This window comes from Mirounga leonina, unplaced genomic scaffold (assembly GCF_011800145.1).
Source record: "Mirounga leonina isolate KUSES-001 unplaced genomic scaffold, KU_Mleo_1.0 Mir_53, whole genome shotgun sequence".
NCBI classification, from domain to species: domain Eukaryota; kingdom Metazoa; phylum Chordata; class Mammalia; order Carnivora; family Phocidae; genus Mirounga; species Mirounga leonina.
Genome location: NW_023270807.1, coordinates 1,979,203 through 1,998,849, shown reverse-complemented (window position 1 = coordinate 1,998,849; position 19,647 = coordinate 1,979,203). Strand labels below are relative to the sequence as shown.

Below are 19,647 nucleotides of genomic sequence, written 5' to 3'. Positions count from 1 at the left end.
AAGAATGGACTACTTCTGAATGTATCTAGGTCAAGGGACTGGGGGACACAAGATAAAGACAATCAGGTTTTCTTTCACATTGTCCCATTCACCACAGTAAAAAAGAGACCCAGGGCATCAGATGCTCTCTCTGGAAGAAAAGATGGTACAATAGGTTGGTGCCTCCCATTTTTGTATCTCTTGAGTAGGGAAATAGGGTAGAGGAACTGGAAAAACCCCAAATGTGGGGGATCTGGTTCTTTCCCATCATGCTCTGGGTGGATGTTGAAAGCAGAGGTACTGCTCACTGTAGTAGGCTGCTCTTCAACCTCACCCATTCACTTCCCAGAGAAAATGGCCCCTCAAGTACCCCTTAGATTTTATTTCCTTTACCTGGATTCACTTCTAGGTATATTTCTGTGATCAGAACAGAAAACAGGAGGCAATAAAGAGGAGCCTGGGTCTCGTAGCTGTTAAAGACTCCCAAATGTACACAAAAGAATGAAATTGGATCGTTATCTTAAAACATATATGAAAATTAACTCGAAATGGATTAAAGACCTGAATGTAAAACCCAAATTATACAACTCCTGGAAGAAAGCATGGGGGAAAAACTTTATGATGTTGGACTTGGCAATGCTTTCTTGGATAAGACACCAAAAGCACAGGCAACGAAAGCAAAAATAGACAAATGGGATAACATCAAACTTAAAACTTTTGTGCATCACTAAAAGATAAATATTGTATGATTCCACCTATATCAAGTATCTAAAAAGTCACAGACACAGAAAGTAGAATATGGTTGCCAGGGGCTGGGAAGAGGGGGAAAGGGGAGTTATTGTTTAGTGGGTACAGTGTTTCAGTTTTACAAGATGAAAAAGTTCTAGAGATTGGCTGCACAATAGTGTGAATATGCTTAATACTACTGAACTGAACACTTAAGAATAGTTAAGATGATAAATTTTGTTATGTTTTTTTAATCACACTTAAAAGAATAAATAAATGTCTAAATGACTTTGTTGTAATGTGTCCCCTCTCTAGCCTGTTCCTCAAATCCTGTGAAAAATCATCCAGGGCCTGGGTAAGGACTCCTCGAAGGCCTCTCTGGGCATCCCAGCCCACTCTTGCCTCCTTCCTCCTCCCAAGTCCTACTCAGTCTTTGTCTACTGCTCATTCGGCACTTGAGCACATGCTGCTGGTTAGCTACCTTTATATAGTTATTTATAGAAATGTATGTCCCTGTATGTATGTCCTTTCCCATTGCCATGTAATACCTTAATATTTAACAGGCATCTATGCTTACCTCGTTGGAACTTCCAGTCCCGGGGAATAAGCACAGAATGTAAGTTTGGGTTCATGGTTATGTTTATGCAAATACTAACTGTAGCCATAGGTTAAATTCCAAAAAATTTTCTTTTTTGCTTGACTTACTATTTTGCTCCACTTCAGTGATCTTTTTTTTTTTTAAGATTTTATTTATTCATTTGAGGGGGAGAGAGAGCATGAGTAGATGGGGGAGAGGCAGAGGGAGAGGGAGAAGCGACTCCCCACTGAGCAGGGAGCCCGATGCAGGTCTGGATGCGGAACTCAATCCCAGGACCCTGGGATCATGACCTGAGCCAAAGGCAGATGCCTAACCATCTGAGCCACCCAGGCACTCCTCCACTTCAGTTATTTTTTGCAGCATTCCCTATACAGAAATGAGTAAACCAAGCTCTACAGAGAAGCTCAGTAATTTGTCCATGGTCACATAGCACAAGGATGAAGGCGGTCTTTCTGGACCACTGTCCCTAACTCAGACTTGCTGATAGTAAGTCAGCAGGCATTTGCTTACTCAACTGGATAGTTCATTGGACTGTTAGCTGCTTCCTAGGTTTTGCAGCTTGCAAAGTTTAAGGCAGCTGACATGGAGAAGAGAATGTCAATAACTGAAATGAACTCATGTGTGTTTTTTATTTGAGCAGGGAGCCCGATGCAGGGCTCGATCCCAGGACACTGGGATCATGACCTGAGCAAAAGGCAGTCACTTAACTGACTGAGTCACCCAGGTGCCCAGGAATGAACTCATGTTTGACAAGCCCCCAGGTCACCCAACTTTCTGTTCTCCAAAATGAAGTGTCTCTTGATGTTTTATGACATGATTATTTTATTAAAAATCTGAAAATACAGATAAAAAATGTAAAAATATCCATCATTCCCCACACTCAGAGATTGTCATCATTAATACCTTGAAGTATATCCTTCCAGACATCTCTTGCCCTCATTCATGCATCTGTTAGAAATTGGAGCACAGATAATACTAGTTTTCTTACAGCTTTTATCATTCACGAATATATTGTAAACATCTTTTTATGTTAGCAGAGATAATGGACCCATCAATTAAAAACCAAAGTTTTATTTCTTTAAATATAAGAAAGTATAAAAAGAATTAAAATTATTAATAATTCCCTATTAATATTTCCAATCTTTTGCTATATAATTGGGTTTATACAGTATACTAATTTTACAAGCTGTTTTTTTCACTTAATATAGTATAGGCAAGTTTCATGGTAAAATTTCTTCAAGCTTATTGTCAAAACTCTGGAAAATACAGAAAAGTGTAGGAAGAAAAACAGAAATCTCCTGCAATTTTTCTGTGTGATAGAATCAATTGTAATATTTCGATGCATTTCTTTTAGTTGTTTTACTGTGCTTACTATAATGAGTTATATCTACATTTTAAAAAGACAGGATTATATTGTATTTACAGTTTTGATGCAGCTTTTGTTTATTTTTTTTAAGATTTTATTTATTTGAGAGAGTGCGCATGAGCGGAGGGCCGAGTGGTGGGATGGGGGGAGGGGGAAGAGGCAGAAGGAGAAGGAGAAGCAGGCTCCCCTGAGCAAGGAGACTGATGTGGAACTCTATCCCAGAACCCTGGGATCATGACCTGAGCTAAAAACAGACACTTAACCAACTGAGCCAACCAGCTGCCCCTAATGTAAGGATTTTTTAAAATATCATTAAACGTTCCTCAAAAATGTGTTTTCAAAGAGCTATATAAAGTTCTACCTTACCAACATACAATTTTAAAATGTTATTTAAAGATTTTATTTTTTTAAAATGATACATGCTCAGTGTAAAAATTCAAGCAATACAGAAATTTAACATTAAAAGTGAACATTCCCCATAAATTGGATTGCTAGAGTTAGCAAATAAAAATACATACTTTGCCAAACTGACAGATACAAATGATATTGCACTTTTATTTTAATTTGCATTTCTCATATTCAAAATATCTTCATGCATTTATAGGCCATTTATAATTTTTCTTGTCAATTGCTCATTCATGTCCTTTCCAATTTTTCCTTTAGATTTTTTCCTTGTTTATCTTAATATCTTTTTATTTATTAAGTGATGATATTAATATTCTGTCCTATGTGTTACAAATACTGTCCTTGAATTATCTGTTTGTCTTTTGACCATGCTTATGGTGTTTTTTAATTTTATTTTTTAACTTTTGCAGCAAAGAGGTTTTAAATTTTTTATACAGGCAAAACTATCGGCCTTTTCTTGATTTCATAATTGGAGATTTCTTCTAAGATTATTAAAATATTCATTCAAGTTTCTTTCTAATTCCTTACTTTTTTGGTCATAGATTCATGCAAAATTATATTGGTGAAAAGAATGAATCCAACCCCTCCCACATTTTTTTTTCAACAGTTTCCCTATTGGTGGACATTTGGGCTATTTCCAACTTTTTACTATTATATGTATTATACTTCTAATGAAAAACTTATTTGGGGGACTTGGGAGCTATATATATATATATATAAATATTATTAAGGTAACTCATATCAATTCATCTAAATTCACATCTACTCACATTTAGAAAAATTATATCAATTTACATTCCTAGAAGCAGTGGTGTTTGAGAGGACCTGTTTCTCCATACTCTTGCCAACAAAAGCTGTTATGTTATAAAGTGTTGACAATCTGATTAGGAAAAAGTGATGCCTTGTTGTTTTAATCCATTTCTTTAACTATGAGTAGCATAATACATCTTTTAATATGTTTACTGGCCATTTGTATTTCTTCTTCTGTGAATTGCCTCTTTGTGTCCCCATTTTTTTTTCCTACAGGAGTTTTCATTATTTCTTTTAAAGATTTATTTATTTATTTGAGAGAGAGAGAGAGAATGTGCAAATGATGGGTGGGCGCGGGGTGGGGGAGTAGGGGCGGGGGGGAGTGTGGGCAGAGGGAGAGGCAGAGAGAGAATCTTAAGCAGACTCACTGCAGAGCATGGAACCCATTGGGATCTCACCACACTGACATCATGATCTGACCTGAGCTGAAATCAAGAGTTGGATGCTTAACTGATTGAGTCGCCCAGGTGCCCCCATTATATTTTTTAAGTTTATTTATTTATTTTTCTAGCAATCTCTATACCCAATGTGGGCTTGAACTCATAATCCTGAGATCAAGAGTTGCAGGCTCTACTGACTGAGCCCCAAGTTTTCATTATTTTAAGAGAAGGATGTCCATCCCTAACTAGAAATCAAATACTGTATTTACTTTATTTTTTAATTTTTTAAAAAAGAACTTGATTCTTGGGGCGCCTGGGTGGCTCAGTTGGTTGGGCGACTGCCTTCGGCTCAGGTCATGATCCTGGAGTCCCTGGATTGAGTCCCGCATCGGGCTCCCTGCTCTGCGGGGAGCCTGCTTCTCCCTCTGCCTCTGTCTCTCTCTCTGTCTCTCATAAATAAATAAATAAAATCTTTAAAAAAAAAAAAAAAAAAAAGAACTTGATTCTTTTTTTACTTCACCTAAGAGATGAATTATTTGGAATGGAACCTGGAGATTTTCATGGAATCTGAAGGAAGCTGAATAACCAGAACTCAGGATGACAGGAACTTCTCTCTCCCAAGCCTTCAGGTTTCTTATCTTTGTTTCTGTTTTTCTCTGTTTCTCTTTCTGCAGATGGGCATTATCTCGTTTTCATGGGTGCCCCACAAAGATGGTCCCTTTTCTGTATTTCTACCACTTTCAAGTAAACCGCCCTGGCCTGTTCCACAAACTCATTGAGTTCAGTTCCAAATTCCTGAGAGAGAGAGAGAATCTGATTGGCTGATCCTAACTCAAGCATCTCCCTCTTGTCCAATCAGTGGGGGCTAAGGGACAGGGCCACGTAGGGCAGACATGGCTGCTGGAGGCCACATAGAGGGTCATTAATGGTTTGCAGAAAAGGAGGTCATCACAGTTTGGATATATACCCAAAAGCTTTCTACTACAAGTTGCTATTATCATATAATGTACCCTAATGTCTATTTGGACTCTGTTCTCTTAATCAGTTTTGCTGTAGTATAATCTTAGTACTAGCTGGTCTTGGCAATTCTGAATCTTAAGGACTTAGAGATCTGGAGGCAATCTCAGCTGCCCTGGTAAGATGAATCACTTTTCTCCTAGACTTTCAACTTCCAGTGGTAGAATGGCTTAAATCCTTTAAGAAACTTTGAAACTAACCTGGTCTGGAGATTTGGGATTCATTTAAATTTCTTATACGAGGGGCGCCTGGGTAGCTCAGTTGGTTAAGCGACTGCCTTCGGCTCAGGTCATGATCCTGGAGTCCCGGGATCGGTCCCGCATCAGGCTCCCTGCTCGGCTGGGAGTCTGCTTCTCCCTCTGACCCTCCTCCCTGTCATGCTCTCTGTCTCTCTCTCTGTCTCAAATAAATAAATAAATAAATAAAATCTTTAAAAAAAAAATTTCTTATACGAGATCACCAGCCCAAGAAATTCAGAAAGAAACTGGCTGGTCTTGGGCATATTCCAGGCAGTGGCATCTCCAGGCATAGCTCCTAACATTGTTCTGAGATAATACCTAGAAGCCCTTTTGGAATATTGCCATCAGCTTTTCTTCCTTAGGGTGGTGCTCAGCAATTTGTCCCTTTGTCTCTCAACCAGTCCTTCTCCGTGCCTTCTTCCCGACAAAACAAAACAAAACAAAACAAAACAAAACAAAACGAAACAAAACTGCAGAGCCATTACAGCCAACCATATGTGTTAATAACCCCTCAGATTCAAGTGGAAACTCATTTCTGGGAGTGTCTTGATTGGGTAACACCTCATTTTCTCCATTTCATACCCCATCCCATGAGAGAATCATTCAATGGAGGATGGAGCGGTTGGTAGTTCCTTCATACCTAATGTGCCAGTCACCTTGGTCAGTGTTTTTGCATAGTGGATCAGAATGGTGAGCTCTTTATTGTGGGTGACCATGCCAAGAATTGCAGATGTTAAGCACCCTTGGTCCTCAAGGAATTAATGGCTAGCGTACCACTTCCAATCTCATGAGAACCAAAATATCCCCACAATGTTATAGAGTTCACTTGAGGAGTAGTTGCACTCCTTTGAGATAACTTCTGCCATGAACCGAAGTTCTCAGCCACTTGGGTCTCTTATTTGCAAGGATCTCTTTGCATTATGTGGGCTGTTTATGTGTGAGCTAGTATACCCCTAGTACTGCATGGGGTTGGCCTAAAGTTGTTTCTCTTGCGTCAGCATTCTAATAGAGTTGTCAGGTTCCAATAACATTTTCTTCTCTTGGATTCTTGGTCAACACAACTTTAATCCATGGGTATTGCAAGTTAACTTAGTTTTAGTTAATAGACTAAAATCAGTTTCTTTTTTTTAAGATTTTATTTATTTATTTGCCAGAGAGAGAGAGAGCACAAGCAAGGGGAGCAGCAAGCAGAAGAAGCAGGCTGAGCAAGGTGTCCGATGCGGGGCTCGATCCCAGGACCCTGAGATCATGACCTGAGCCAAGGCAGACGCTTAACTGACTGAGCCACCGAGGTGTCCCTAAAATCAATTTCTGATTATTATGTAGGTAAGGCCAAACTAAACTCAAAGCAAGGGGAACTGTAGCAGAATATAGTGGATAGAGTGCTAGACTGGGAGTTTAGAGATCCTTACTAGCATGTAATCTTGGGTGATCAGTTACCCTCTCTTGGTTTCAATTTCTTCATCTGTAAAATGGGGAGGTTGGGCTCGACAGTCTCAGTTTCTTTCAGGTCTAATATTGAGATTTTTTATAATCTGTGTCCCCATTCCATCATCCATAATATTGGGACAACATGTGTTCGCCTCTGAGACAGAATTTTCCTTAATATTAGTAAAATATTGCAACATTGTGGCCACCCAAAAATTAGGCCCTGGCAATGATCTAAGCTTCCGCACAGGTGTTAGAGGCGTAAGACCAGTTTCTTATAAAATGTTTATAATTACTGTAGAGTTTGTAAGTATTATACCTGTATGCTGTTAGAGTTGTCTCCCATAAGATAGTCACGTTGGAGGGAAAAAAAAAATCACTGGAGAAGAGAAAGGGCATACATTCCATATTTTAAGAGAGGACAAGGAAGGGAAATAAAGTAGAAGGGTAGCCAGGTGAAGAAATGATCTGGGCTACTAGTACCATTGTCTATTCCCATAATCATCTTATGTTTGTGGCCACAATAGTTATCATTTCTTGAAGGGTTTTTTATGGAATAGGCACTGTATTGAGCTTACATATTTTATCTCATTTAATTCTCACAGCAATCCTATCCAAGCAGGCACTGTGATTACCAAGAATTGGCAGAATGAGAATTTGAATCCTAAATGTGTATGACCCAGAACCCAGGCTTTTAAAGCCATTATATTTTATTAAGTCTTATTTGGTACTGGGACAGGAGGAGGTAAAATGCTTTCCCTTTCTAAAAACTTCTAGCAACCCAGACACTATTGGTCACGTATTCTAGTGCTGTCTGCTGTTGAAACTGTTATGGAAAACATACCCCATTCAGAATCTGAAAGGTGGGTTCTAGTTTTACTGCTCTATATTTTTGGACAAGACATAAAAGCTTTCTGTATCTCACTTTCCTTATTTGTAAAACAGAGAGCTACTTGAAGGCGGAAGGCCATTTCTTACTCATCATTTCCCCTGTTGGATGTAGCGGTGTTGGGCAAATAGGAATGCAAGGGGGTAGACAAGATGGTCCCTATGCTGCGTTTCTCATTCTTTGATCTTGAAATGGGGCCTTGACCAGGCAGGTGTACCATATGTACAGCAATATTTTGTTTTCTATTTTAAAAACACAAGGTATGCCAAATTCTCGTGACTTAACCTTTATTTTGAGAGGGTTGGTCCTGCCCAAATGGGTGGGAGATTACGTGTGTTGCTGTCTGGATCTGTGATTGACGTTCGTATCCAGGCCTCCTTTACTTTCCAGAGACTTGATACTACTGTTGCATAACAGAAACAGCACTGATAAATTGTAGTAACCATTATGAAGGGCGGCAGGGAACCAAGGATTCACGGCACTAACGATCCAGAAAAGCAGCTCTTAAAACTTATGCAAAAAGCCCTGCCAGGGCGAGGGGCAAACCCCTGGCTAAGAAGACTGTGTTCTGCGTGCACTTTGGTACTTGACCTTGCCCTAGTCTCTTCTCTCAGACTTGATTTCTCACCTGCAAAATGAAGGTGCCGTAGACCGAGATCCCGGAGCTTCTCCCAGGACCCGGGCTTTAACTCCTCCCCTTGAGAGTGGGGGCGGGGCGAGGAGAAGGTCAGGCCAGGAGTCACCCCAACCACCCGGCCGTCCCTTTCCTCCTTCCCACTACCCGCCCCCTCGCTCCACCGCGGTGAGGTCACGCGGGGGACGTCACGGGGTTGTGACGCCACTGAGGGGCGGGGCTCCCGGAGAGGAAGGGGCGGGGCACAGGCGGGCGGCGCCTGCGCAGTGGGCGCGGCGCGGGAGGAGGCGGAGGCGGCGGAGAAGCGAGAGGCGGCGGCGGCGGAGGCGGCGGCGCTGGGGGGGGGGGGGGGGGGGGGAGCGAGAGAGTGAGTGAGTGGCTGAGTGAGTTTATCCCTATGAGGCGGTGAGAGGCCCGGGGCCTACCTCAAAGGAGCGGGGTCGCGGCGCCAGCTAGCAGCGGGCCCCCTCCCGGTCCCCGGGCCCGGCGGCGCGGCGGCGGCGGCGGCTCGGTTTTGAGGAGGCGGGGAAGCGGGCGTCCGGCCCAAGCCATGGAGGGCATGGACGTGGACCTGGACCCCGAGCTGATGCAGAAGTTCAGCTGCTTGGGCACCACCGACAAGGACGTGCTCATCTCCGAGTTCCAGCGGCTGCTCGGCTTCCAGCTCAACCCGGCCGGCTGCGCCTTCTTCCTGGACATGACCAACTGGTGAGCCGGCCCCGCCGCGCCAGCACTGGGGCCCACGGGGAAGGGAAGGGACACCCGAGCCCGGCGGCAGGGCGGGCCGGGCGGGCACTGAGGGGCACCCCCTTCCCGGGGCGTGGAGGGCGCGTGGGGGAGCCTCAGGGACATGGGAGAAATTTGGGGGCTGAGCAAGGCTAGAGAGGACGTACGAGGGGAGTGGGGGGCCACGGAGTGCAGGAGGGGAGGAAGGGAGATTGGGGAGGGGCTCCTGAGGTTCTGCAGAGAATTAGGGGCCGAGAAACGTGGGAAGAGGGGAAAGACTTGAGTATCGAGGCATAGGGGTAGACCTGGGAGCAAGAGGGCTGTGGTGTTGGTTAAGAGTAAACAGCACAGGAAATCTGAATTTGGGGAGTGGGGAAAAAAGCTTGGGGTATGGAGTTGGGGTTGAGGAAGACAGGGATGAGGGGGAACTCTGGGAGAGAATTAGGTCTTGTGGAAGAACCTGGGGCACGGGAGAGACTTGGGAGTTAGGAGCTGAGAACAGATTGTGTGTGTGTGTGTGTGTGTTTCGAGGACAGATAGGTGTGTGTGTGTGTGTGTTTTGAGGACAGATAGGGAAAAAGGAAAAAAATACGATGGGGGAGGACAAGTGAGTACCGGAAGAGAGATGACTTTCCTGAGAGTTGTGCCAGGGAGGAGTGGGATCTACTAGTAGATCTCCTAACGGAGGACCGAGAGTGCTAGACCTGGGGCAGGGTCTGGAAAATCCTTAGGAAAAGTGAAGGGAAGGAGATTATCTTGGAGGACGGAACTTTTGGAGGGGCTTGGAGCCCTGGACTCCAGAATGCCAGAATGGAGAGGAGCTTATCTGAAATAAAGCTCTGTTTGGGATGTTTGGGAAAATGGAGAACTTGGCTTAGTCTGGGAACCAAGTTTTTTGGCTTGGAGTCTCCTTGTAGAATTGGGGCAGAAGACCATGGCAGTTGGACTAAAGGAGTGTTTCTTGGCTTTGGATGTAGCACTTGCTATTTTTGATAAGCAGGGCTTGTTCTCTGAGGAGGGGCTGTTGAGTTCACTTAGGGTGAGTGATAAACTAGAGACCATTAGACTTCCTTTGAAAGGATTTCAGGTGAAACAACTCATTTTTCTTTGGTCAGAAAGCCAGGGGATGAGTGCCCTTTGCTCTCTGTGTTTGGGCATTCAGTCCCCTGACATGTGGAATCTTGTTTCTCTTGGCATCGCTTATACAACCAGCTTCCCCTTTATTCCACGTCCACTGAATGCCTCAGGCAATGCCAGAAAAAAGAGGCTGTAAGCCTAGTCTTTATCCCATTCCTCTTCTAGTCCTGTCTGGAATGATGCTCATCTTACTTGTAGCTGTGGTCACACCAAAGGTGAGATGTGAAATTTTTTTTGTAGCGTCATTGGTAGGTCCATTATTTTATCTTTAAACTTGATTGTTATAGCAAGAGTGGGATTGAATTTCTAGATGTTTAGAAAACTTTTTGAGGCATTCAATGCAGGAGATAGTCTTTATAGTTGAAGAAGCATTTGTGATCCCCACTTCTATCTTTTATGCCTGGGATTATCTAAGAGAGGGACTACAGCCTACAGTAGTTTTCTGAACACCAACCTATGGTGTTTAAATAGTCCTTGGTAGGGGTTACTGAAAATACTGAGAACAGGTATTATGCTAGTGAAATTTAGAAGTAAAGCTGTATCTTGACGAGGGTTCTCTTGCCTGCCTACTTCCTACCCCCAGCTCTTTTTCTTCCTTGTTTACACTAGTTCAGCATAGGAAACTTGGCATATTGTTGCTGCCAGTTTGGTAGGGGAGGATCATTATTTCTCCCCACCCCCTTGTGAGTCGTACCATTTAAACCCTGCCCCTATAAGTTTTTAGTTCTTTAGAGTCAGTATTTATTAGTATAATTATTATGGCTACAAAACCAGTGTAATGAATTTTATATGTTTGAGGTGTGTGTGTTTAACATCTGAGATTGTTTGTTTTTAGGTGTTGTGAAAGGTGAGGCCCAGTGTGGATAAGAAAAAAAAAACTTAAAAATTATAGTTGCATTAGAAAAATTTTATTTGAATTTCTTAATAAAAAATTATTAAGCTCAAAGGCACAGAGCACGTATTCTAATGAGATAGCATCTCTGTATGAAACAAAGTGTGATACATTTCTAAGCAAAGCAGTAAGCCATTAAAAGATGGGTTCAGGTTTTAAAGCAGTTAGAAGTTAGTAGCTTCTTAGGAATCGAGGCAATTAAGTGATAACTCAGCTTTGAGCCATATTACCTTATTTTTTGGCTGTAGAAGTCATATTCTTTGTTTTTGATTATAAAATGAAGAATTACTTGTGAACTGAAGGGAGTGAGGCTTGGTATTCTTTTCTTTCTAATGAAAGCAGTTAGCTCCAGTATTATATTTTGATTCCTATTTTGACCTGGCTAAATTTGTCATATTAGATTTTTATTTTATTTTATTTTATTTATTTATTTTTTTAAAGATTTTATTTATTTGACAGAGAGAGATACAGCGAGAGAGGGAACACAAGCAGCGGGAGTGGGAGAGGGAGAAGCAGGCTTCCCACTGAGCAGGGAGCCCTATGCGGGGCTCGATCCCAGGACCCTGGGATCATGACCTGAGCTGAAGTCAGACGCTTAATGACTGAGCCACCCAGGCTCCCCGGTAACAAATAACTTCTTAAGCCTTTGAAGAACTGACTAAATTGGATGTTTTGGCTTTGTAAATTACCTACCCTATAAAGGATTTTTTTCCCCCTAGTCTTTAGTTCATTGTGCATTATGTAGATATTTCTATTTGTTTAATTTGGGATGAAGTATGTTTCAGTTTAAGTGTTTTTGTAGTGTTTATACCTGAGCTGGCAGCCATGCTGCTGGAGATTGATGGAACTGCCTCTTAACAAAAGTAGTCAATTTTCAGTTCCTAAGTGAGTACATAAAGTGAATAAATGGTGTGGTGAGAAGACCCAGTATCTGAAGCCAACTGAAATGACTTGTGGATTACTATAACTTTCTGTAGGTGGAATGTCTTGCAGAGACACTACTGGGCTGTGAGTATAGAACCTGGAATTCTAAAACTGGAAGCAGGCTTAAGAGATTCTCTAGTTCATTCCAGTTTTTCCTGAAGAATTGCATATAATCCTTCCAAGACAGCTTATTCTTGCATCCCTGAGGGCAGAAATTTGCATGATACCTTATTATAGTGTTTAATTACTTTTCTAGTTAGAATTTTGTCAAAACTAAATCTCTCTTACTGCAATTTAAAACTTTTTCATTGCTTATACCCTCCTTTGAGATGGAGAATATCTAATAAACACCTTCCTTAAGAGGTCAGAAAGTTTCTGTTAATTCAAATCACTGAAGCTTTTTAACCATTTATAATTTAAGCACATTCCATTTAATGATTTCTCATCCTTTAATGTAGCTTAATAGATTTATTTGTTTTAAGGGGAAACCAGCATGATTCAGAGGAGAACTTACATATGATTTTAAAAAAATTTAACATAAAACCATTTTAACCAATTTTAAGTCTACAGTTTAGTGTTAACATAAGATTTTAAGTTCACTTCTGGCCCTCAAAATCATTTGTCTCATGTTTTTAAAGTGAGTTCTTTAGCATTTGTGACAAGAGGCAAATAACACTTTTAGATTTTATTTTATTTTATTTATTTATTTTGTTAAAGTAGGCTCCATGCCCAACATGGGGCTTGAACTCAAGAGAGTTCATGCTGTACCAACTGAGCCAACCAGCTGCCCCTAGATTTTATTTTATTTTTTAATACTTCTAGATTTGTAGAGGACATTAACTTAGGAATTAGTACTGGCCTTCTTTCTTTCTTTTTTTTTTTTTTTAAAGATTTTATTTATTTATTTGAGAGAGAGAGACAGAGAGAGAGCATGAGAGGGGGGAGGGTCGGGAGGGTCAGAGGGAGAAGCAGACTCCCTGCTGAGCAGGGAGCCCGATGCGGGACTCAATCCAGGGACTCCAGGATCATGACCTGAGCCGAAGGCAGTCGCTTAACTAACTGAGCCACCCAGGCGCCCGAGTACTGGCCTTATTTCTTGGTACAGGTATAAATACAATAATTTTGACTAGCATATAGCCAGTGTTGACTTCATTTGGATGGTGCTTTGCAGTTGTGGTGTTGCAACATACTAGGTTACCTGCAGGTGTCTTCAGGAAGTAGTGTGTATATTTTGGAACATTACATGTGCCCATGATGGGTGGAACAGATGTTTTCTAGAAAAGTTAACTAGGGAAAAACATTTTTATACAATCATGTCCTTTTGACTTTGTCAACATTATCAGAGGCACCCGACTGGATAAAATAAAGGTATAATTGACACAATGAAGCAAAATCAGAATCTAGATGTGAAAATCAGTTGTATCTCTTATTTTACAGTACCTCTCCTCCCTGATCTTAATCCATTTCTCAGTCACCTGCATGGTAAATGAGTTTCTCATCCATTCTCTGGTTTATATGCATGAGTCTAAGAAAAGTCCCTTTATATCAGATAAACCATGATATTAATACTGGGTTTCTGGAAAATAATGTCTGCCAAGCAACAGTTTTAGGGAGAGGGTAGGGAAGGATTGCATAACACTCAGTGACAGAGTGTTGTGCACTCTATGACTTTTTAAAAAATATTTGATTGATTGATTCAGAGGGCAAGGTAGGGGGAGATGGAGAAGGAGAGGGAGAGCGTGGGGGAAGGAGCAGAGGAAGAGGGAGAGTGAGAATCTCAAGCAGACTCCCTGCTGAGCACACAGATGCTCAACCAACTGAGCCACCCCAGTGCCCCCACACTCTATGACATTTTTAAGAAGGTTGAGAGTTCTTGCTTTAGAGTTCTTTTCCACTTTGTTCTTACGTTTTTTGAGTGGCACATACAAGTTGGGACTCCTGGGTATGATATAAAAAAGTTTACAAATAAGAGCATCTAGATTCATTTTAGTTTTAAAAGGAACACAGTAAAAAGCACATTGTTGTCCTACAGGAAGTCTTTACAAACAGTATTGCTGTGGGACTTGTATTTCTGATCATAGATGAGGTCAAAACTAATCTCTGTTATAGCTAGGGTGGGTGGAGGTGGTTTCTTCACCATCTCTTATCTTCCCACTCCTTCCACACAAAATTTGTGTAGCACGTAACAGCAAAAACTATCAACCAGGCAGTATTTAAATAAATGTATTTTGGATAGATCCTTAGCAGTGTAATACAAAAAGTAGAAGACAGCCACTATTATAATTTGTGCTCTAATAGGAAAAGAACATGTCTGAAATGATCAGAGAAAAGTTTTGGGATAATGAGGAAACATTCATTTATCAATACTAAAATAACTGAATAAAATTTCAGAACAGGTAGGAATGGACTGAATCAAATAGAACCAGTGATTCACAAAGATTGAATGACTGCTATGGTCAACTTGTGTTCTTAGAAGTTTTGAAATAATTAGGGGATTTGAATTGATGGAAAAGCAGTGTATTGTAGGTAAAGGATGTTTCCTGAGTGAAACCAGGAAGGAGCAAGTGGAGCAGAGCCATCTAGGATCTTGGCTTGGCTAGAATGTGACAAATGGAATCAGGAAGCTTATTTTTATTTTTTGTTTGGAATATTGTTGATTTTTTAAAAAATTGAGATGAAATCAACATAACATAGAATTAAACCATGACAAAGTGAACACTTCAATGGCATTTAGTGTATTCACAATGTGATAGCTACCACCTATGTCTAGTGGAAACATTTTCATCACCCCAAAAGGAAACCCTACACCTGTTAAAGCAGTTGCTCATCATTCTTTGGAAACCCAAGCCCTGGCAACGACCCAGGTCCATTTTCTCCCCCTTGCCTTGACAACCACCAATCTGAATTCTTCCCTATGCATGTACCTATTCTGGGTATTTCATATGAAGGGAGTCATACAGTATTACTCCTTTTGTGTCTAGTGTCTTTCAAGGTTCATCCATGTTGTATAGCATGTATCAGTATTTCATTCCTTTTTATGGCTAAATAATATTTCAGCATATGTTGATGCCACAATTTATCCATTCACCCGTTGATGGACATCCAAGCCATTTCCAACATCTGGCTATTGTGAATAGTGCTGCTATGAAAATGCATGTACATGTATTTGTTTGAGTGCCTGTTTTTACTTCTTTTGGTTATAAACCTAGGAGTTGAATTGCTGGATCTTATGGTATTCTATGTTTAACTTTTTGAGGAAACACCAAACTATTTTCCACAGCAGTTGAATTATTTTATATCCCCCCAGCAATGAACAAAGGTCTGTCCCAATTTCTCTTTCCCTTGCCAACCACTGTTATTTTCCTTCTTTTTAAATTATAGCCATTCTTATGGGTATGAAGTGGTACCTCATTGTGATTTTGATTTGTATTTCTCTAATTACTAATGATATTGAATGTCTTTTAATATGCTTTTTAGCCATTTGTATACTTCCGTGGAGAAGTGTTTATTCAAGTCCTTTGCTTTTTTTAGTTGGATTTTTTCTTATTTTGTTCAGTTGTAAGAGTTCTTTATATATGCTGGATACTAGACCCTTATCAGATACGTGATTTGCAAACATTGTCTCCTATTCTTGTAGATTATTTTTTCATTTTTCTTGATAATGTCCTTCAGTGCACGTTTTTATTTTGATGCGGTCCAGTTTATCTAATTTTTTGTTGTTGCTTGTGCTTTCAGCATTATATCTAATAATCCATTGCTAATCCAAGGTCGTGAAGATTTTTCTATGTTTTCTTCTAAGAGTTTTACAGTTTCACTCCTTATATTTAGGTCACCCACCCATTTTGAGTTAATTTTTGTATAGGGTGTGAGGTAGATGTCCAACTTAATCCTGTGTAGCTTAATTTTGATTATGTCATATGCTCTGGGACTGGCTTCTCATTGACTCTGTATTAAATATATCCTTTACTTATATTTGGCTAAACCTAAAAATTGGGCCAGAAAAGTGTGCAAGGTTTTCTGATGGGGGAAAATATTATGGATGTTCTGTTGGTGCCCAAAACTAAAAAACTAAATGTGTTTTTAAAAGGTCAGTTCATCCTTTTCCCCATCCTACCAGCCAGCTCTTCTTTCTGATCTTTCCCTTTTCTGTTAATAGCTCCATTGGTCTCCCAGATGTTAGGCTTGAACTGAATTCTATCCAATGCCCTCTTGTTCCTGGACATTTCAAATCATTTGCCAAACCCCATTTGTTTCCACTCTACAGTGCGCTTCCCAGCTCTTTTTTCCATTCCCCTTGCCACCACCTTAACAGGAATACTCTCCAAATTGGCTTTCCACACCCGGCTCTCTTCCTTCCAATCCATTTTGTGGACATACCACTACCGGATTAATCTAAATCACAGCTTTGATCTGGGCCGTTTTTTTTCCCTTAAAAACCTTTAAACAGTGCCCTTGTTGCACACCAGATAAAGAACAGAGCTTTAGCTTGACATTCAGGGCCCTCCAAAGATTGGTCTTGGTTTATCTGCCTCTACCTTTCTGGCTTCTCTTTTTTTTTTTTTAAGATTTTATTTATTTATTTGAGAGAGAGCGAGCGCGCGCGTGCACAGTGCGGGGAGGGACAGAGGGAGCCTGAGAAGCAGACTCCAGGCTGAGCAGGGACCCTATTTGTTCTGTACCTTTTAGAAAATTCCCATGCCTATAGAATTTTGCATGTGCATATATATGCACATATACTTAGAGAATTTTCTGTGTGCGCATGTGTATATATGTGTGTGTGTGTGTATTTTTTAACAACAGTGGTATTGTAATTTGAATAATTGTTCTTCCTATCCAGTAAAGTGGATACCACAGCCCTTGCACTGAGTTAGCTATCAAGATATTTGGATAGGATGATCAAATAGGTATGTAGTTTTCTAAAAGTGTAGTGGTAGATTTGATCTCTTCAAATACAGTAGGATTCCTTCACTGTATTGAGCAACAGACTCTCATCCATTAACTACATGTAATTATTAAAACTTTGTTTTGCTGTGTTAAGAGCAAAATGTGTTAACTAGTGAGTTCATCTGAATTTGCTTATGAGATATTGTCAGGGAACACATTTTATAAGTTAAACTTTTTAGGGACCCCAAACACATGGAAGAGGTTTAATTCTTATTAAATCACCTTGTGCAGATGAAAACTAATACACTTTTCACTTGTAAGGGTAATTGATTTTGTGAGTGGCTTTCTAATGATTTGTCAAAGTTAATGTATATCTTGGGAGGGGAGCAGTTTATTCCAAATATGGAACTTAGCCCCACTGAAATTACTGTGTACTGGATTTTAAAAGTCTAAAAATGAACAGTTGTGTTTTCTTATGTTTGAGCCTTGACTCTGTGAAGTGTTTCCAAGGGTTCACACTTGAATTATTGTGCTTGAGGTCAGTGATTCACAGCTTACTATGGAGCAACAGCCTACTACTCGATTGATTGAATGATACACAGTGTGCTTCTAAAGTGCTTTCTGGTCAACATTTCTTTTCTTTTTTTCTTTTTTTTTTAAGATTTTATTTATTTGACAGTTGCGGGGGGAGGGGAGCAGCAGGCAGAGAGAGGGAGAAGCAGGCTTCCCGCTGAGCGGGGAGCCCAATGTGGGCCTCGATCTCAGGATCCTGGGATCATGACCTGAGCTGAAGGCAGACGCTTAACAACTGAGCCACCCATGCGCCCCAGCATTTGTTTTTAATTTTTCTTTTTAAATACTTTGATAATAGGCTTTGGGAGAATAGAAATCACTGGCTGAGGGATGGGGTTTGCATACAACTACAACTGGGAACCAACTGCCTTTAAATTTTTTTAAATTTAAAAATAAAAACTGTTTTATTAGAATATAAAATTTTATTGTGACATAAATCATTACAGATAAGCTAGAAAGTGCCAGTCAGCAAAAAGGAAACAAAAATAAGCCCTACTCACAGGAGCCAGAGATAATTTTAACCTTTTAACGTGTATTTTTCTAATACATACTGTAGTATGTGTGTGTGGGTACCTGTTTGCTTTATGAAAGTGGAATATTTACTGTCTTCCAGGTACTGTTTCAGATGATTATTTACTTTATAATTTAATGTTCACAATAATTTTAGGAAATAAATACTGTTACCTCATTTTACAGAAAAGGAAAAGGCTCGGTAAGGTTAAGTAACTTGCCTAAAGTTACATGGGTAATAAGTGGTAGAAATAGGATTCAGATGTAAGCAGTTTGGGATCAGAGGCTGTGCTCCTGATTGCTGTGTTTTATACACTTTGTGGGTTGCCAGGGCTGCCATAACAAATTACCACAAACTGGATGGCTTAAAACAAAAAATTATTCTTGTACAGTTCTGGAGGCTAGACGTTGAAGTCAAGACATCAGCGGGGGGCGCCTGGGTGGCTCAGATGGTTAAGCGTCTGCCTTCGGCTCAGGTCATGATCCCGGGATCCCGGGATCGAGTCCCGCATCGGGCTCCCTGCTCCTTGGGAGCCTGCTTCTCCCTCTGCCTCTCTCTCTCTCTGTCTGTCATGAATAAATAAAAAAATAAAAAAATCTTAAAAAAAAAAAAAAGACATCAGCGGGGCTGTGCTCCCTCTGATGGTTTCTAGAGAAGAACCCTCCCTTACCTCTTCTTAGCTTCTGATGGCATTTCTTGGGGTTCCTAGGCTTGTAGTTGTTTCATTCCAACCTCTGCCTCAGTAGTCACATGGCCTTCTTCCTTGTCTGTGTGTCTCCAGATATCCCCCTCCGCAGAAGGACACCAGTCAGTTGGATTTCAGACCCAGCCTAATCTGACCGCTTCTAAACTAGTTGCATCTGCAAAGACTATTTCCAAATAAGATCACTTTCTGAGGTTCTTGGTAGATGTGAATTTTGGCAGATACTCTTCAACCACTATATACACTATTTGTAATCTGCTTTCACTTAAAATCTCTTATGACTATGGTATTTTTAATACGATTCTACATTTTTACTTTTAAGGCTTCATAGTATTCTGTTACATGGATGTAGAATAATTTAATAATCCTTTTTTTGTTGGATATCAGGATTGTTTTTAATTTTTTATCACTATAAACTCAGTATTGAATATCCTTGTGGGTAAATCTTTGCTTGCATCCTTAATTATTTCCTTAGAATTTTTTCCCTAGAATTAGATTGCTGGGCTAAAGATAAACATGGCTTTTAATACTCTTAATATTTAATTGCCAAATTGTCTCTCTCATAAAGGTCAGACTAATTTGTATTTCCACCACTACTGTGTGAATGACTGTTCTTTTAATACCTCATCAATGAAGCATATTACAATCAAAAACATTTTTTTCAGTTTTGTAGATTAAAAAATGTGACTTGTTTTAATTAATATTTTGTCATTTTTAATGAGTACTTTTTTCTTTCTTTTTTTTATTTGTCAGAGAGAGAGCAAGCAGGAGGAGTGGGAGAGGGAGAAGCAGGCTCCCCGCTGAGCAGGGAGCCCGATGCGGGACT

General features: G+C 40.4%; 1 protein-coding gene across 3 annotated transcripts in view; it reads left to right on the top strand.

Annotated features, from left to right (window-relative positions):
- The first annotated feature begins 8,815 nt into the window (after positions 1-8,815).
- Positions 8,816-19,647, top strand: part of ILRUN (inflammation and lipid regulator with UBA-like and NBR1-like domains) — an 89,608-nt gene continuing 78,776 nt past the window's right edge. The window contains exon 1 of one of the 3 annotated variants that reach the window (XM_034991495.1): positions 8,816-9,179. In XM_034991495.1, the coding sequence (XP_034847386.1) occupies positions 9,022-9,179 (158 nt within the window). In that variant the 5' untranslated portion in view covers positions 8,816-9,021. The remainder of the gene's footprint in view (positions 9,180-19,647) is intronic. The other 2 variants (XM_034991492.1, XM_034991491.1) reach the window with 2 other exon arrangements.